General features: G+C 50.8%; 5 protein-coding genes across 5 annotated transcripts; 2 read left to right on the top strand and 3 right to left on the bottom strand.

Moving 5' to 3' along the window:
- Positions 1-175: 175 nt before the first annotated feature.
- K460DRAFT_407735 (P-loop containing nucleoside triphosphate hydrolase protein) lies at positions 176-4,861 on the bottom strand (the record flags this gene model as incomplete). The annotated part of the gene is made up of 5 exons (XM_040937104.1): positions 176-1,297; positions 1,357-3,797; positions 3,849-4,362; positions 4,416-4,724; positions 4,775-4,861. The coding sequence occupies 5 exons, from the start codon at positions 4,859-4,861 to the stop codon at positions 176-178; spliced, it is 4,473 nt and encodes a 1,490-aa protein (XP_040785942.1).
- A 1,479-nt stretch (positions 4,862-6,340) lies between these two features.
- K460DRAFT_368276 (uncharacterized protein) lies at positions 6,341-8,294 on the top strand. The gene has a single exon (XM_040933739.1). It carries the CDS (start codon positions 6,386-6,388, stop codon positions 7,805-7,807), a length of 1,422 nt encoding a protein of 473 aa, XP_040785941.1. The 5' UTR covers positions 6,341-6,385; the 3' UTR covers positions 7,808-8,294.
- K460DRAFT_144237 (uncharacterized protein) lies at positions 8,008-9,550 on the bottom strand. Its single transcript, XM_040926766.1, has 2 exons — positions 9,152-9,550; positions 8,008-9,103 (listed from the first exon to the last, which is right to left on the bottom strand). Exons 1-2 carry the CDS (start codon positions 9,195-9,197, stop codon positions 8,208-8,210), a joined length of 942 nt encoding a protein of 313 aa, XP_040785940.1. The 5' UTR covers positions 9,198-9,550; the 3' UTR covers positions 8,008-8,207.
- Positions 9,551-10,148: 598 nt separating this feature from the next.
- Positions 10,149-11,602, bottom strand: K460DRAFT_378534 (MFS general substrate transporter; the record flags this gene model as incomplete). The annotated part of the gene is made up of 3 exons (XM_040935085.1): positions 10,149-11,195; positions 11,253-11,350; positions 11,395-11,602. 3 exons carry the CDS (start codon positions 11,600-11,602, stop codon positions 10,149-10,151), a joined length of 1,353 nt encoding a protein of 450 aa, XP_040785939.1.
- Positions 11,603-11,830: 228 nt separating this feature from the next.
- K460DRAFT_341426 (uncharacterized protein) lies at positions 11,831-14,876 on the top strand. Its single transcript, XM_040931151.1, has 2 exons — positions 11,831-13,946; positions 14,021-14,876. The coding sequence occupies exons 1-2, from the start codon at positions 12,120-12,122 to the stop codon at positions 14,567-14,569; spliced, it is 2,376 nt and encodes a 791-aa protein (XP_040785938.1). The 5' UTR covers positions 11,831-12,119; the 3' UTR covers positions 14,570-14,876.
- The last annotated feature ends 18 nt before the right edge of the window (positions 14,877-14,894 follow it).

Genomic DNA, 14,894 nt, shown 5'->3' with positions numbered 1-14,894 from the left:
TAGACCCACGCGCCAGCCCACACCTTCACGCGTCTCCTATCTTATTAATTTCGGCAATTCAGTAAATTAGCGAACGTGCCCTTGATTGGGTATTTAGAAGCAGCAACTTTTGAACAAGTGAAAACACCATAAACCCCTCCCACATATGCTATACCATTCTAAGCCCATCAACCTTCTAAGCCAACATCTCGCTGAACTCACTCCCCTCTTTCAGCATATCTGCTGCTTTACCGGCTTTAATCAACTTTCCCTTGCCCAGCACGATGCAGTAGTCTGCATTTTTGACAGCTTCTAGTCTATGGGCGATGGTGATCACGGTACTTTCCTTCATCTCTTCTCTGAGAACATTCTGGATCCGTTGCGCCGTTTCGAAATCGATGCTGGCAGTGGCTTCATCCATGATAAGTATCGGGCTCCTCCTCAGCATGGCTCTTGCAAGTCCAACAAGCTGTCTCTGCCCCTGTGACAGTCCTTTCCCCCCACCTTCGATGTTGGTGGATAGCGTCCAGTCATGGCTTCCTGCAATCTTTGCAAGAACGGATTCGCAGGCTGCATCGGAATATTCGTCTAGCGGGTCGAGGTTCTTCCGCATACTGCCGGGGAAGAGAACAGGTTCTTGGGCCAGGAAAGTGACGCGGCTGCGTAACGCTTGCTTGTTCACTGTCGAGACATCGATGCCGTCAATGGATATGGTTCCGCTCTCCGGTATGATCGTGGCGAGCAGGCACAATGCTAGGGTGGATTTTCCAGACCCAGTGCGGCCAATGACTGCGGTGTTGCTTCCCGCTGGAAATTTAAGCGTGATGTTTTGAAGCGCGGGGTCGAGATGTGGAGCGTATCGTATGGTTACATCCTCGAACTCAATATCACCGCTGTATGTCGGCCAATATGCAGGAGGATCAACAACGCCTGGTGGTTCCGTCTCGATATCCAGAAGTTCAACCACACGTTCTACGCTTGTAAAGTCCATTTCGAGCATTCCGTAGACCCTACACATCCACTCTGTATGAACAACAAATCTATTCGCTGTGACCAAGATGAAGGCTGTTAGACCAGGACTAATTCCTGTGTAGACAGCGATGAGTGCCATGACGAAGGTAGCACTCGCTGACATGAAACTAAAGCGGATGGCTAGCCATGCTTGCAATGACCAGTAGAAGTGGTCGTTCTTCTGAAAATCGTCGACGACTTCGATAACACGTGCTTGAAAACGTTCCTGTGCGTTGAAGGCGCGTACGGTTGTCAGGCCCTCCACTAGGGCTCCGAAGTTCGACATAAGGGGTGAGAGAGATACCATCTAGGGAATGTCAGTATTGAGAACACTTTAGAATGCGATAGCGTGAAGATTGATCTTACCTCAAGCCGCCTCAAGCTCTGCGAGGTTGGTAAGAAGCGGAAGAAATAGTACACAAACCCATAGCAGAGAACTAAGCCAAAGGCTAGGAACGTCGGCGTCGCGGATAGGATGATGGCAATGCTGATAATCCATCCGATAAATTGCCACGCGAAGACGGTGAATGCCCCACTTAAGTCGCCATCAATGGTATTCATATCACTCGTCAATCGGTTCATCAACCGTCCGACTGGCGTGATGTCATAAAACCTGAAATTCGCGTGGGCAACGCGCTCAATCGTCTCCTCGAATATGGTTTTCGCTGCACGATATCCCACGCCGAACATGATTAGGTTGGTCCACCAAAAGAGTACAGATGTCGCTATGACGAAGACCAAAAAGGTCCAGACCCAAGGTACAACGTTCTCAGCTGCTGGAGGAAGGAATTCGAATATACCTTTTGGCTTTCCAAAGTCGTAGCTCTCTCCCCACACTTTGGCGAACCAAGCTTGCTGAATGTCAATCACACGGTACAGTGCCATGATGACAACGACAACGAACCACCAACGGAGCGTTCCTGCTTTGATATAGCGCCAGTAAACGCGCAGTTTAACACCGCCTTTCGCGCGGTGCTCATCTTCGATGAATTTATCCGGGGTAGCGGCGGCTTGTTCTTCTTCAAGCTTTTTGGCTTCTTCTTCAGATATGGACTCGTTAGTCTGCGTGCGCTGTAGCTCTTTGGCATCTTCGGCTCTGGTGGGTTCGTGCAAGATGGCTCGACCGTGATCGATTTGAATCCACTGCTTGGCGAGATCGTGGCAGAGCTCAGTGCGATGCGTAACCAGAATTGTTGTTCTACCTTCGAGTAGTGGTCCGTCCAGCAGTTTGTGCACGATGAACTCAGCAGTCTGGTGGTCGAGCGCAGATAATGGGTCGTCGAGAAGGAGTACTTTGGCGCTGCTGTACACAGCTCGAGCCAGTGCCACTCGAGCCTTCTGTCCACCCGACAAGCCGATTCCGTTCTCGCCGATATTTGAGAGGTCGCCGTGCTTAAACTCAGCCATGTCAGGCAACAATGCACAGGCTTCCAGAACCTTCTTATATCGGCCTTCGTCATAAGGATAAGAAAAGACAATGTTGTCCCGGATGCTCATGCTCTGGAGCCAAGGGGTTTGAGCACAGTACCCAATGACTTGATCAGGCTGTATGAAGTCTCCTACAGTCTTATCAAGCTCCCCAAGCAATGCTTGCAAAAGAGCCGTCTTCCCTGCAGCCACCTCTCCATAGATTACAGTTAAACCGGGAGGGAAGGACAGGGTGAGATGTTCAAGTACGTTCCTGTCCACTCCAGGCCAAGAAAAGGATGCTTCGTGGAGACCGAGATTCGCGGAGTCTTCACGGGCTACGTCGGTTTGTTCCTTGTCCGGTTCGTCCATGAAATCCTCAATGCGGCGCATCGCGACGTAGGCATTGAGAATCGTCGTGACTAGCGCTGGGATAGCACGAAGGTAGTTTTCTAGTAGCCAGAACAGGTCAAAGGCAGGAAAAATGATATCAACCCGAAGAGGTTTGCCAGCTAAAGCGGTAAACGCGTAGAAGGTAACAGCCGGAAATAAGCCCGACCCAAATCTCAGAATAAAGGCGAGTGAAGTGGTAAAGATTATTTGAATGATGCGCAAATGCAGCTCTTTCTGCCTCGATTCGAGAATGCCTTTTAACCAAGCGTCTTGCCAACCATACCAGCGTAAGTGCCGGATTGATTCGATGAATTGGGTCGTCCTCTGTAGTTTTTCGTCTGTTGCCTCCCTACGCTTTTTCTCGAAGTAGACTTGGTATCGAGCAATGACAATGTTAATTAGTTGTGAAACACCCAGTGCAAACACACCAAGCAAGCAAGCCCATCCTAACATTCGCCAGATGAGTATAGTCGCAAAAACTGCACCAGCCGGCTTGGTAAGAATATCGGAAAATTCCCAGAATCGCTGAGATATTTCATAAACGTCATTGCGCATCAGATTTAGAATTTTCCCCGCTGATGCAGGTTCTTTCTCTCTCTCAGCTTCCTCTTTAGGCTTTCTTGTAAATGCCAATCGGAATGATACGCTAAGGCGCTTCAGCCAGCCTTGAGAGACGGTCTTGCTGGCTCCATGGTTGCCATTAGTCTCTCCACTCTCTGCTGTAAGGTCTTCACCGTTCGTGTGGCCATTTTGTGGCTCTGCTTTGGCTTCCTGCTTCGCACCCAGGATCTTCCGGTTTAGGGTTTTCTCGTACAGCATTGTAATCAGCTCACCTCGAGACCTTTCGTATGCTCGTCTCTGGTACCAAAGAACGAACACGTTGAGCTGCGCCGAGATGAGACGAAGAAAAAGGCCCATGGAGGCATACGTGACTTTGGCACTTCTTGGAGAAGTTGGATCGTTCATTGAAGCCAACAGGCGTTGGAGGAGTACAGGGGTTAGGAGGGCTGCTCAAGTTAGAGTTGAATCGATTATAGTTGAACGGTCTTGGAGCTTACTTGCTGCTAGTCGGACAACATTTAAGCTTGTCGTGAGTACTAAGTCCAAGCCATTTGCTACGAATATCCTTCTAGTGACCGATCCTGGAAGCTTCCTGAAGGCATGGTGAAGGCGCACATGCTTGAATTCGTAACCAAGGCTCCAGACGTCCTGGTCCTCCATGTCTTGTGTGACTCCCTTCTGTATGAGTGGAGCCATCCACGACACAACCATGTATTGCCATGGAGTAAGGTTGTCCTCGGGAGTTCTCAGCTCTACTGTTGGGGGAGTGAAAACTGGACTGATCTCTTTATTTGAAAGGTTTGGGTCTCTTAGCGGCATATTAAGAATTATGAAGATGCCGAGGAGTGCCGCTACTGGCGCAAGAACTAAAGGGATGTTCTTAGCAGCGAAGGGGTCTTGTGTATGTGACAGCATAACCAGTTCTGCGAATAAGAGGCCCGCGAACAAGAGTAATAGCGATAATGACGCGGTTCTCGGGCGCTCAAGTACTATTAGAGCGCATGCGATACCCTGAAATACACGTTAGTCAAAGTGACAAGGAGTTACTAACGGACTACACACACCCATGCGATTGAAGGGTATACAGCTGTGATCTGACGAAGTGGAAAGAACGCAGTGATAATTTGCAATGTGAGCCCAATTGAGGCTACCGTCAAGAGGCCAAAGGTCGCAGTCAAGGTTCGGTGTGGCGTATCTACCTCGAATTCGTTGGAATGCTCCTTCGTTTCTCGCACAAAAGATTTCGTCCATGCTGGTCGATACGCTTTGAAGATTCGCAATAAGTAAGTGAGCAGTATCAATGCTCCAAGTATGGCTGGGACTGTTGCGATGTACGGAACAAAGCATGACGTGAAGCGAGCCGTTCGTATATCCTATTGAGTCTCAGCAATCTCATTTCCAATTTGCTGGAATGTTCACTTACCCAGATGCGCTGACAATACATTATTGGCGGAACACTCTGAGAAAGCGAAGACAAGTTTGAAGACATTGGCATCTGCAGGGACGCCATGGCGTAGTCGACCCACTCGCTATTTTCACAGCACTTGCTTCCACCTGAGTCTCGACCGGCCAGAACACGAGAAGGTGATGGAAAACAGCATGTAGCCCGAGTGAAATATTTGACTTCTAGGCATCAACCTGAGTCAGCGAGATGGAAAGATTGATGAGAGCGTCCCGAGGTCGGTGAGCAGCTAAACGCTGGTGGCGCGGGAGCAGATTTAGCGCTAACGGTCTGTTCATTACAACACAAACGCACGTGCATCCGTCCATCTAGCTTCTTTTATTGTATGTCGAAATATTTACTCTCAAAGACGCAAGGAACGCATGGTTACTCTAAGCAAGGCTGCATGATGCGAGTAACGGGTCTAAATTCGGGTTCGGCGAGGGTCTGCGTAGGCCCTGTCCATCAGATACGTCTTTAGGCAACAATCAACGGTCTCGCATACCGGTAGTTGGGGCAAATCCAAACCTCGGCCTCGGAAAAGGGATTTGGCGGTCTTGACTGCGGAGTGCGTACCTGCTTCATGATTCAGGCTATACATATGGCGAGGCGAGGCCAATTTGAAGGCAAACTTTTGTTTAGGAAGTATGCAAGCCAATCAAGGTCTCGGTCCTTAGTTCGATCATCCCTACTTGAAAGCTCTCGGCTTTGGATCAGCGGTATGATCCTGAACTATGAGCTTCAATCATGGGGGCGATGCGACGAAGCATTCAAGTCTTAGAGGACAATTCAGGAAAGCGCAATCCATTACTGTGCTTAATGTCAGTTCTTGAACCGTCCGTTATAGACGTCTAGAAAGAGGCCACCTTCAGTTGCAATGGACAGGCGTCATGCATTTCCATCTCGTCATATTCATTCGGTGTAGTCCCTCGCTCACGGAGCCATGTCATAGCTTGCCGGTCGGGCCGTAGGCCGTAGCGGTTGACGATACGTGGAGTGTCGCGAACACCCAGCTCTCTGCAGATGGGTCACCTGCCAAACCAAAGTAACCAGGTACCCGTGAAGTATGCCTCGCTCTGGCTCGCAGAAATCGAGGACCCGCGCGTGAAGCCCTGCAGATACGGGCCATTAGTCTACTTCTGCACTCTTGATACATCAAGTGGGCCCTGCACACCACCTTCAGGGCGCAGCGCATTGGAAGTTTGCACTGGGGCATTCTGTAGCCTGAAGCTATCAAGTATCCATCGCCAGTAATTTCTACTATAGTTTGGTCCATTACTAGACATTAGATGTGCGCAAACCCTAAATTCTGTCAAGGCTGGTCCAGCGAAAGAAAAAGACGACCCCTCCAAAATTCTTCCTTAAGGGCCGGATACGAGATCATAATTGTGGCTTAGCGACGACATCCAACACTGCGCCGTAATATCATGCACTAGCTACCCACACTTGGATGCAGGTGTAGCGCTGGCCAAGGCTCCATACATAGGTGCAGCGGCATCCTTTAAAGTGCCTTCATAGCAGTATTTCGTTTCAAGTCAAGCAAATTGAATGTTCCCTACTTCTCCAACATCCTTTTGCGAATCGTGAACAACCATGCTTCCAGGTCGATTCCCATCACCAACACCTTCCCGCGAGACGACACCGGTCGAAATCTGTTCATCTGTATCAAAGTTTGAGGACGTCGGGCGTCGAGTCTCGCAAGCAGGCGCTCCAAGTCGACCTAAATCCTCAGACTTTACCGCAGCAAGTTATCTTCGCAAAAGGCCGCAATTCACAGACGCGCAGAGCGACCCAGAAATACGTTTTCGAGCATCATTCGACCTTCCACCGAGCGATCGACCTTCACTTTTATCCTCGCCTTCTCCTAACGCCAATCGCCACACACAAGATAGACGGAGGGTCTCCGATCCGCTGCACAGCCGACCGCAGAGCAGCGTGCATAAAACTCAACATAAACGTCAGCGACTTTCTGACATCCCACAATATAACACCCGTGCCTTTCAGACACCGTATTACAATACAGCGTCGCACCTTCCGAGCACACCACGCCAACATGCCAATTTATCATCAGAATACCATCAAACTACCCATACACCCAGTCCAAATGAAAGACCGATGGACAGTAAAGGATACACCAAAGCGGAGCCAGACTTCGAACATGGTCAATGGAGCAATCAAGAACCAAAGCGTACACGTTCTCCCGCGGCACCAAAGACGGCAAGATCGATTCACGACAAACTACGTTCTAAGCTCCTAGAGAATCTAACTTTCAGTGACACTAGCGGCGTGATTTACATCCTTTATGATCCTCTTCGACCCGAACTAGGCTATAAGATAGGCTCCACCGCGCGCGCCAACTACGAACAGCGCATCGACGAGCACCGACGGAACTGCAAATTTGAGCCCGTGGTTGTATACGTCTCACCGTGCGAAACAGAATACTGTATTCGAACAGAGCGGCTGATCCAGATCGACTTGGAAAACCACTGTCGCCATTGGCAATGTGACAAGCACAAGGCGACCTCGACAACACACGAGGAGTGGTTTCAAGTAACTAGGATGTTGGCTATACGAACTGTCAAGAAGTGGGAAGACTTCATGCGCCACGGGAAGCCCTACAATTGGAAGGGCAAATTGAGGTCTGTGTGGAGACATGTGCTGCACAAGAGATGGCTTACATTCTCCGCTGAAATCTCGCTCACCCACGAAGTTCGACGTGAGCATTGGACTCTCATTCTCGCATTACCAACAGCAGTTGATTACATGGAGACGTACTGGAAAATACTAAACGACGTACTAACAAGGGTCTATGAGACATCATCCCGTACTTGGCTATATTTAAAGGCCTTCTTCTGGCAGTTGACCACCTTGGTGTACGGCTTGTTTATGTTTGCTATCTGTCGTAGCACGGTGGCATTCGCTGCTTTTGCACTCTTACTCGTTTGCGCGAGTCTGAGCATCCTATCTCATCTACCACTTAGTCCGTCTAGGAAACGTGCTAGAAGACTGGCTTGAAGAGCAGTTCGACAAGGTTTTCTGCGATGATTCGGGAAAGTAGTTCGATGATTTAGGCGCTGATATAGCGTGTAGTGTAGACCGTTCGAGTGATGTACTCATGTGCACCCATTAGCATGAGTCTCAACTCCCGCTAGAAGATAGTGCATAGACTGTTTAGATAACGCGGAGTAAGGATGGTCAGAAACGCTGTCATCTGTTAACACGCTTTTCTTCACGACCAAGTTGCAAAGTCATGTTCTGTCTAGTCTAATGTGTTTTATTTGAAAGTATGTGTATCGAAGTGAAGTGAAGCGTCATCAAGACGTGTATCTGTGTAAATCTCCCATCTCCCGTCTCTCCGAATTCCTCCCATCTTCCAAAGTTCTCTATACTTCATCTACTCCTCTATCATATTCTTCTAATTCCCCTTTGCCCCACCGAACATGCCCTGAAGCCACTCCAAGAAACCCTGCGCATCACCGGTTCCTGTCTCTCCATCTTCGTCACCGCCCGGAAGGCCTGTTTGCTCCGGCACAGCGGTAGGTCGAGGACCACGCGTCAAAGTCTTAAGTGTAGTGGGGCGACCCGGGATGCGTGAGCCAGGGAAACCGCCAGTAGGGAAGGGGAAACCGCCCGTCGGGATTGGGAATCCACCAGTCGGGATTGGGAAATCTCCAGTCGGGAATGGGAACTCAGGCTGACCGGTGGCAGTTGGGAATGGTGGCTCTTCGGTGGGGAAGGGCGACTCGGGGTCGTCCGTTGGGGAGGGTAGGGAGGGTTCGTCGGTAGGTGTTGGGAATGGGATGGAAGATTCAGGATCCTCAGTAGGTGTCGGGGAACCAGGGGCCTCCGTTGGGGAGGGCAGAGACGACTTGGCTGTCGACGAAGGGACCCGGGACCCAGGGCCTTTCGTAGGGCGCGGCCTCGCGGAGCTCTTTGTGCCTGTAGGCTTAGGCACACCCGGTACAGCATCACTGGGATCCAAGAGCGTGAAACTAGGCAGCGAGGACCCACTCCCGGCCTGCCTCTTCACATCCCCAATATTGGGTACTGCGGTAGGCGCGAGCTCATAATCAATCGCCAAGCTCTTGGTCTTGGACTTGGTCTTGGTCTTGGTCTTGTGACCATGACCAGGCCGAGAGCCAGTACCATGAGGCCGCCCAGTGGGGGAAGCCCCGGTAGCTGTTGGAAAGATGAAGCCCGTTCCGGAGACTGTCCCGATAGCATGGAAAGCGGGAATCTGGTCAGGCGCAGGGACGTGGCGAGCCTCATAGGAGGTGCCAAAAATGGTGTCGATGACATTGCCGAAGGGCACTGTACTTGTTAGCTGGTGGACTGTGAGTACATTGAGATCATACATACTAGCGAGCGTTGAGCTCGTGAGAGCGAGGATGATAGCGGACCTCATGTTGGAAGTTGTTGACAAGTATCAAGGATTGGGAGCTGTTGTCGTGAAAGTTGATACAGAAAGAATGTGCTGATGGATGATGGACTGGCGCTGCCAAAAGAACGTACGAATACCGCTAGGGTATGGAGAGAATGAACGAAAAGTGCGAAAGCCTGAAAGGGTTTTCTTAAAGAAAGTGCTCGACAAGTGTCAAAGAGGGCTTGTTGATGATATCCAGCAGGCCTCAAGTTCTTGATATATATGTTCTTTTCGGACCGTTCCATACATGATCCACCATCCGTTCATCTTCGAGCTTCACAACAGAAAGATTATCTGCGGGTCTCAAGTTGTTTGAAACTTCTGAGTCGTGTACCAGTGACGTCTTCTAGATGCTGAAAAGCTCAACCAAACCGTCGCGCAGCCGCTTGATGTGACTAGGGTACCTTGTGTACTTTAATCAGTTTCCATGATTCTTGGAATACTTGGCCTATGAACATGTTGACTGTCTCTATGCACGTCATGTCTAATGTTTCAGTTCTAGCCAGTGGGTTTGCTGCGATGGTGCATGTACACGGAGCACGCGGGGATATGCCAAGCTATCACCCTACCATTGAGTAATGGTTGCTTGTTGGGCCTCCGATAAATTACAAAGAGAGGATCTGCCGTTTCGTTTCGAGGACCGGATTCCCCATGGAGAATCTGCATAGGCCGATCGCGGGAGCTCAAGATGAAGGGGCCTTGTGGGTCTGTTTCAAGCGTACGTATACCCGAGCCTCGAACAACGCTAAGCGCATCTAATTGGTGCAAGCGGCCGCTTCTCTGTAACAGGTACAGGTGCTTTGTTTGGCTAGAACACTTCAACCATCTACTTCACATTTTGGACATCTTAGACGGGTGTATTGGTGTGCGCGATAGAATATGCAGAAGGTGTTCGTCGATGATGATGCCCTTAGCGAGTTAGAGGGCCCTACGTCACAACCACCCAATCCTCTTCGCCGCATAACCCCATCCGCTGAGCAAACAAGTTGCACCTGTAAACGCAATCAGAGCACCAAATTCACTACCATATGCTAGACCTGCGCTCCAATTACCAGTGTGCAAGAGGGCCTCTGAAAGCGGACCGCTGCATAGATTGCCCACTCCCTTTCCGGCGGATAAGCACGCCCATACCATGCCAGAGTCGGCCCCTCTGCGCTTTTCTTGCGTGTCGCGGACAATGGCGCTCCATGTACTCGACTGGCATCCAGCAAACGCGCCATACAGAAGGCAGAAGATGTAGAGGGGTGCCAGTGATGTTGAGAGACCCCAGAGTAGGAAGACAGCAGTGGCAGAGCCGATAGCGGAGATCAACAGACAGTGCACAACATGGTACTTGTCGACTGCAATGCCCATACATAGGCTTCCAACGAATGCGGCACCATTCAAAAGAATAATTGTGACTGTGCTTTCGATGCTACTGGCTCCAATCGATCGAGCGAAAATAGGTAGGTAGATAGCCGGAAGGAAGAAACCAAGGCTTTGGATGATGTTTCCAGACTGCAAGATCAGATAATTCGAGCAGGTCCAGAACGACATGTCGAAGTTTCTCGATTGGGACGTCTGCGATAGTGGAAGTCGGGGCTTGAAGAAGAACAGAATCGGAAGGTTCAACACAACAAAACTGAGCGCGCAGACCCGGAGGGTCGTTCGAAAGCCGTAACTGTGAAGAAGCCATTCTAGGATGACTGGGAGAACCGCACCGCTCAATCCTAAACCAGCCATAGTGGCTCCGTAAGCAAAGCCTCGGCGACGTACCCACCACTCCTCGATATAGAAGAGAATAGGCGTCCATGCCAGGCCTCCACCGATGGCATAGATGATACCTTGTGAGAGTATTAGATGTGTCACATTGGTAGCGAGTGACCCCAGACCTAAAGCGAGGCACACGACGGCTAGGCCGACTGGCGTTGCCCATACGCGGAGTCTGGGAAAGTACTTCAGAACGGCGAACCAGATGGAAATGTCCATGTACATGATGCCCTAGCTACCCGTCAGCCCGAATGCCTTAACGGGAATTCACTGGGGGGGGGTGCATACCATTGCACAAGCACCAACAACAGCTATGTTACTTGATCCAGCGAACTCGTCGCTAGTACTATAGTGTTCTTGAAAAACACCATAGCAAGAGGGAAAGCCTAGATGGTCAGCTTGAATGATGCGAGAGCGCGATGATAAATACCCCAGATAAGCGCCTCGAGCATGAAGCAAGCGAACAGACACAGCCAGGCATCCTTGCCTCCATCTGTAGGTGGCAAGGAGAAGCCCTCGTTGCTCCCGGAAGGGTTGGTTACATCATATTGGAGTAGTTCAACGTCAGCAACTGCTGTAGAAGAGGGATGCTGTGGGTAAGAGGTCAATTCAACCTGAGGGCGGTGGTGTAAAGCCATTACATTGGTAACAATGATATGCTGGTGATATTGAGGGAGCAGCAGTAACCATTATATGTTTCCCTAATATGACTTGAGATCAATTAGTGACGGCGTTAGTTTGCAGGAAATCATTTGTAGGGCGCGTCCGATGTGCGGTTCCGGGTGGGGCTCTTCAAGCCGTCGCAAAGCGACCAAAGATAAGCTTCATTGTTCTTCCGCAAGGATCCAACATGGCAAGTCAGCTAGTCGTTGAATGACTCTCTAGCTACTGAAAGTGATGTCTGGGGAAAAGGCCGACGGAGAGGAAGGCGCAACCGGGGAAGTTGGTGTTTTCCTTGGCAAGTACAGGGGCGGCAAGAAACGACGGGGCGGAATTTTGGCGCGACGCGACTTGGACGTTCACGCGCCTCGAGCAGCAGCCTTCACCACCGCCAAGATCGACCCCATTCACCTATCATGACCACTATGACGTACCTGCAATAACGTACCTCGAACGGAGATCTCCTCATAGCCTCAAAGCGCCCCGATTCCCGCCATGGAGGATGCTCCACGCTCCTCCAAACGGAGGAAGGTCGATACGCCGAAGCGCATTGTGTCCAGCCCGTTGGCAAAGAGTACGGCAAAAAGGGCCTCTGGAAGGCTTGCGACCCGGTCCGTATCGTACAACCAAGGGGCTGCTGTTTCGGATCTCGAAGAGGAACCTACATCTAGGCGCAGAAGTCGGCCCCTCAAGCCTGTAAAGAACAGCACCGCTGGGAAGCATGCAGCTGTCGAGGATATAGACATATACGATGACATTGAGGGAGCTTTGACTGTGGACATTTCATCTCGAAAAACGCAGCGGCGGCAGCAGACGGCCTCGAGAGAAGATACTGCGAGTACAGGAGAAGCGACGGACGAGCTGCAGCAAGTCGCTACAACACAGAAGCGTGCGATTGCCCGGCCTACGAAGGCCAAAACCACAAAACAGAGTGCGAGAGAGAGCGGTACACCTGCTACGTCGGCACGCAAAGCAGCTGCTCCGCGGTCCAGCGGCCGAAAGAAGAGGGAGCAAGCTCCAGCCGTCGAGGTTGACGAAGAAACGGACGAACCACAGAATGCTACCAACAGTACCATTGCGGTAAAGAAACAACCCCCCAGGAAAACTCCTGCTAGCACACGGAAAAGAGCTACACTCAAAGACGAAGAATTGCCTGTAGCAACGCGCTCAAAACTATCCAAGCGGCGAAAACCTATAGACGAGCATACCGAAGTTCCAGAGACGGAGGACGAGCTCGGTGAGTCGGTGCCTCCAAGTAGCAAAAGACTGATCACAAGCACAAGGCGACGCCTGAATCGCACGGATCATATCAGCAATCAAGACGAAGAGCACTGGTCTGATGCTGAAGAGCCAGCCAATGGGCATAGTGAAGATGACCTGGAAGTCGATGGTAACAGTGTCTTGGGTAGTGTCTTAGACCCCACCGAGCCAAGTCCCTTTAACAAACCTTCTTCGGTCCAAAAAGAGAAGGTTGCGCCCCCGCTCATCTATGGCAACCTGGTAGCAGGTCGAGAACTGGACCTGCTCAAGACCATTGTCATGGAACGCATCATGGGCAAGCGCCCCTCTCCGCTAGTTGGCCTGGACGATGAGTACAAGTCGGTGTACCAGCTCGTTGAGCATACCATCACGGCTGGTGAAGGCAACTCGATGCTTGTCATCGGGGCACGAGGCAGCGGGAAGACCGCGCTTGTGCAAAGGGTCTTGTCTGAAGTTGCCAAGGACAACGGCGGGGAGTACCATGTCGTTCGACTAAATGGCTTCATTCACACCGATGACAAGATTGCGCTTCGCGACATATGGCGTCAACTAGGCAGGGAGATGGAGATTGAAGAAGACGGCAGTGGACCAGGGAAGAATTACGCCGACACTCTGACCACACTTTTGGCCTTGTTGTCCCATCCTTCCGAGCAAACAGGCGAGCTCACCGATCAAGTCGCGAAAGCAGTCATTTTTGTCATGGACGAATTCGACCTTTTCGCCCAGCACCCGCGCCAGACACTGCTCTACAATCTCTTCGACATCGCGCAGTCTAGGAAAGCTCCCATCGCGGTGCTTGGGCTTACCACGCGTATAGATGTGACGAACAGTCTCGAAAAACGTGTCAAGAGTCGCTTCAGCCATCGCTACGTGCACCTCAGTCTAGCAAAAACTTTCACTGCGTTCCAGGAGATTAGCAAAGCTTGTTTGACTGTGCAGCCGGATCAGCTCAGTGTTGAAGAGAGGGGTATACTAGAGGGTGGCTCAAAGAGTACTCCGGCGAAGAAAGGGAAAAGGAGCGTGAACCAAGACATTCTGGCGGAGTGGAACGCCAATATCGATGTAAGCGAACACCCTTCCTTACCTCTGCGTTCTAATATCCTGCATCCATGAACTCAACACTGACCATTGAGCAGAAACTTTTCGCATCCCCATCCTTCCTAACAACCCATCTGGCACCTACTTTCTACCGCACAAAATCTATCCCCTCGGTTCTAACTTCCTTCCTCCTCCCCACCGCTTCTCTATCTGCAGACACCCCTTTTCAGCCTGTCAACCTACTCAGTCCGCCAGATTCCAAACTCACCCTGATACCACACCTCTCCACCCTCGCGCTCTCGCTGCTGATCGCCGCTGCCCGCCTAGACATCATCCACGACTCCGATACATGCAATTTCAACATGACATACGACGAATACGTCACACTGGCTTCCAAAGCTCGTATCCAATCTGCAGCTGGCGGCCTGTCTTCAAGCAGTAGCACAAGCAAAGTCTGGGGCAAAGACGTAGCGAAAAAGGAATGGGACGGACTCGTTGAACTGGGGTTAGTGATGCCGGTGATCGCGGGGCAGGTGGGTGGGTTTGGAATGATCAAGTGTGATGTTGCCTTGGAGGAGATTGGCGAGGTTTTGAAGAGGGAGAAGGGTGTGGATAAGGGGTTGGAGAGGTGGTGCCGGAGTCTCTGAGGGAGTGGTACTGGGTCTGCGTTTATGGTTGTCTTGGACTTTTTGGGAGGTGTGTGCATAGTGAGTGATCGGTCATGGTGTCCTGTTGGATGCCGGTGCGTGCATATTGTATATGGGACATACATAGCTAACGGCGCATTGTTACACGGTATAGATATGGCATTGTTGGAAGGGCTGATATATTCCTTCTCTCACGTATCCTTCATACTCCAATGCATACCCCTGTCGACAATTCGCGACCGGTTGTGCACTCTAAATCTCCCAAGCACATGTTAATATGTACCTGTATGTGTTCAAATGCGTTCGTAATTACTCTATATCAAAT

This window comes from Cucurbitaria berberidis, assembly GCF_010015615.1.
Source record: "Cucurbitaria berberidis CBS 394.84 unplaced genomic scaffold K460scaffold_4, whole genome shotgun sequence".
NCBI classification, from domain to species: Eukaryota; Fungi; Ascomycota; class Dothideomycetes; order Pleosporales; family Cucurbitariaceae; genus Cucurbitaria; species Cucurbitaria berberidis.
Note: the sequence above shows the minus strand (reverse complement) of the source record. Positions and strands in the feature narration are given on the sequence as shown.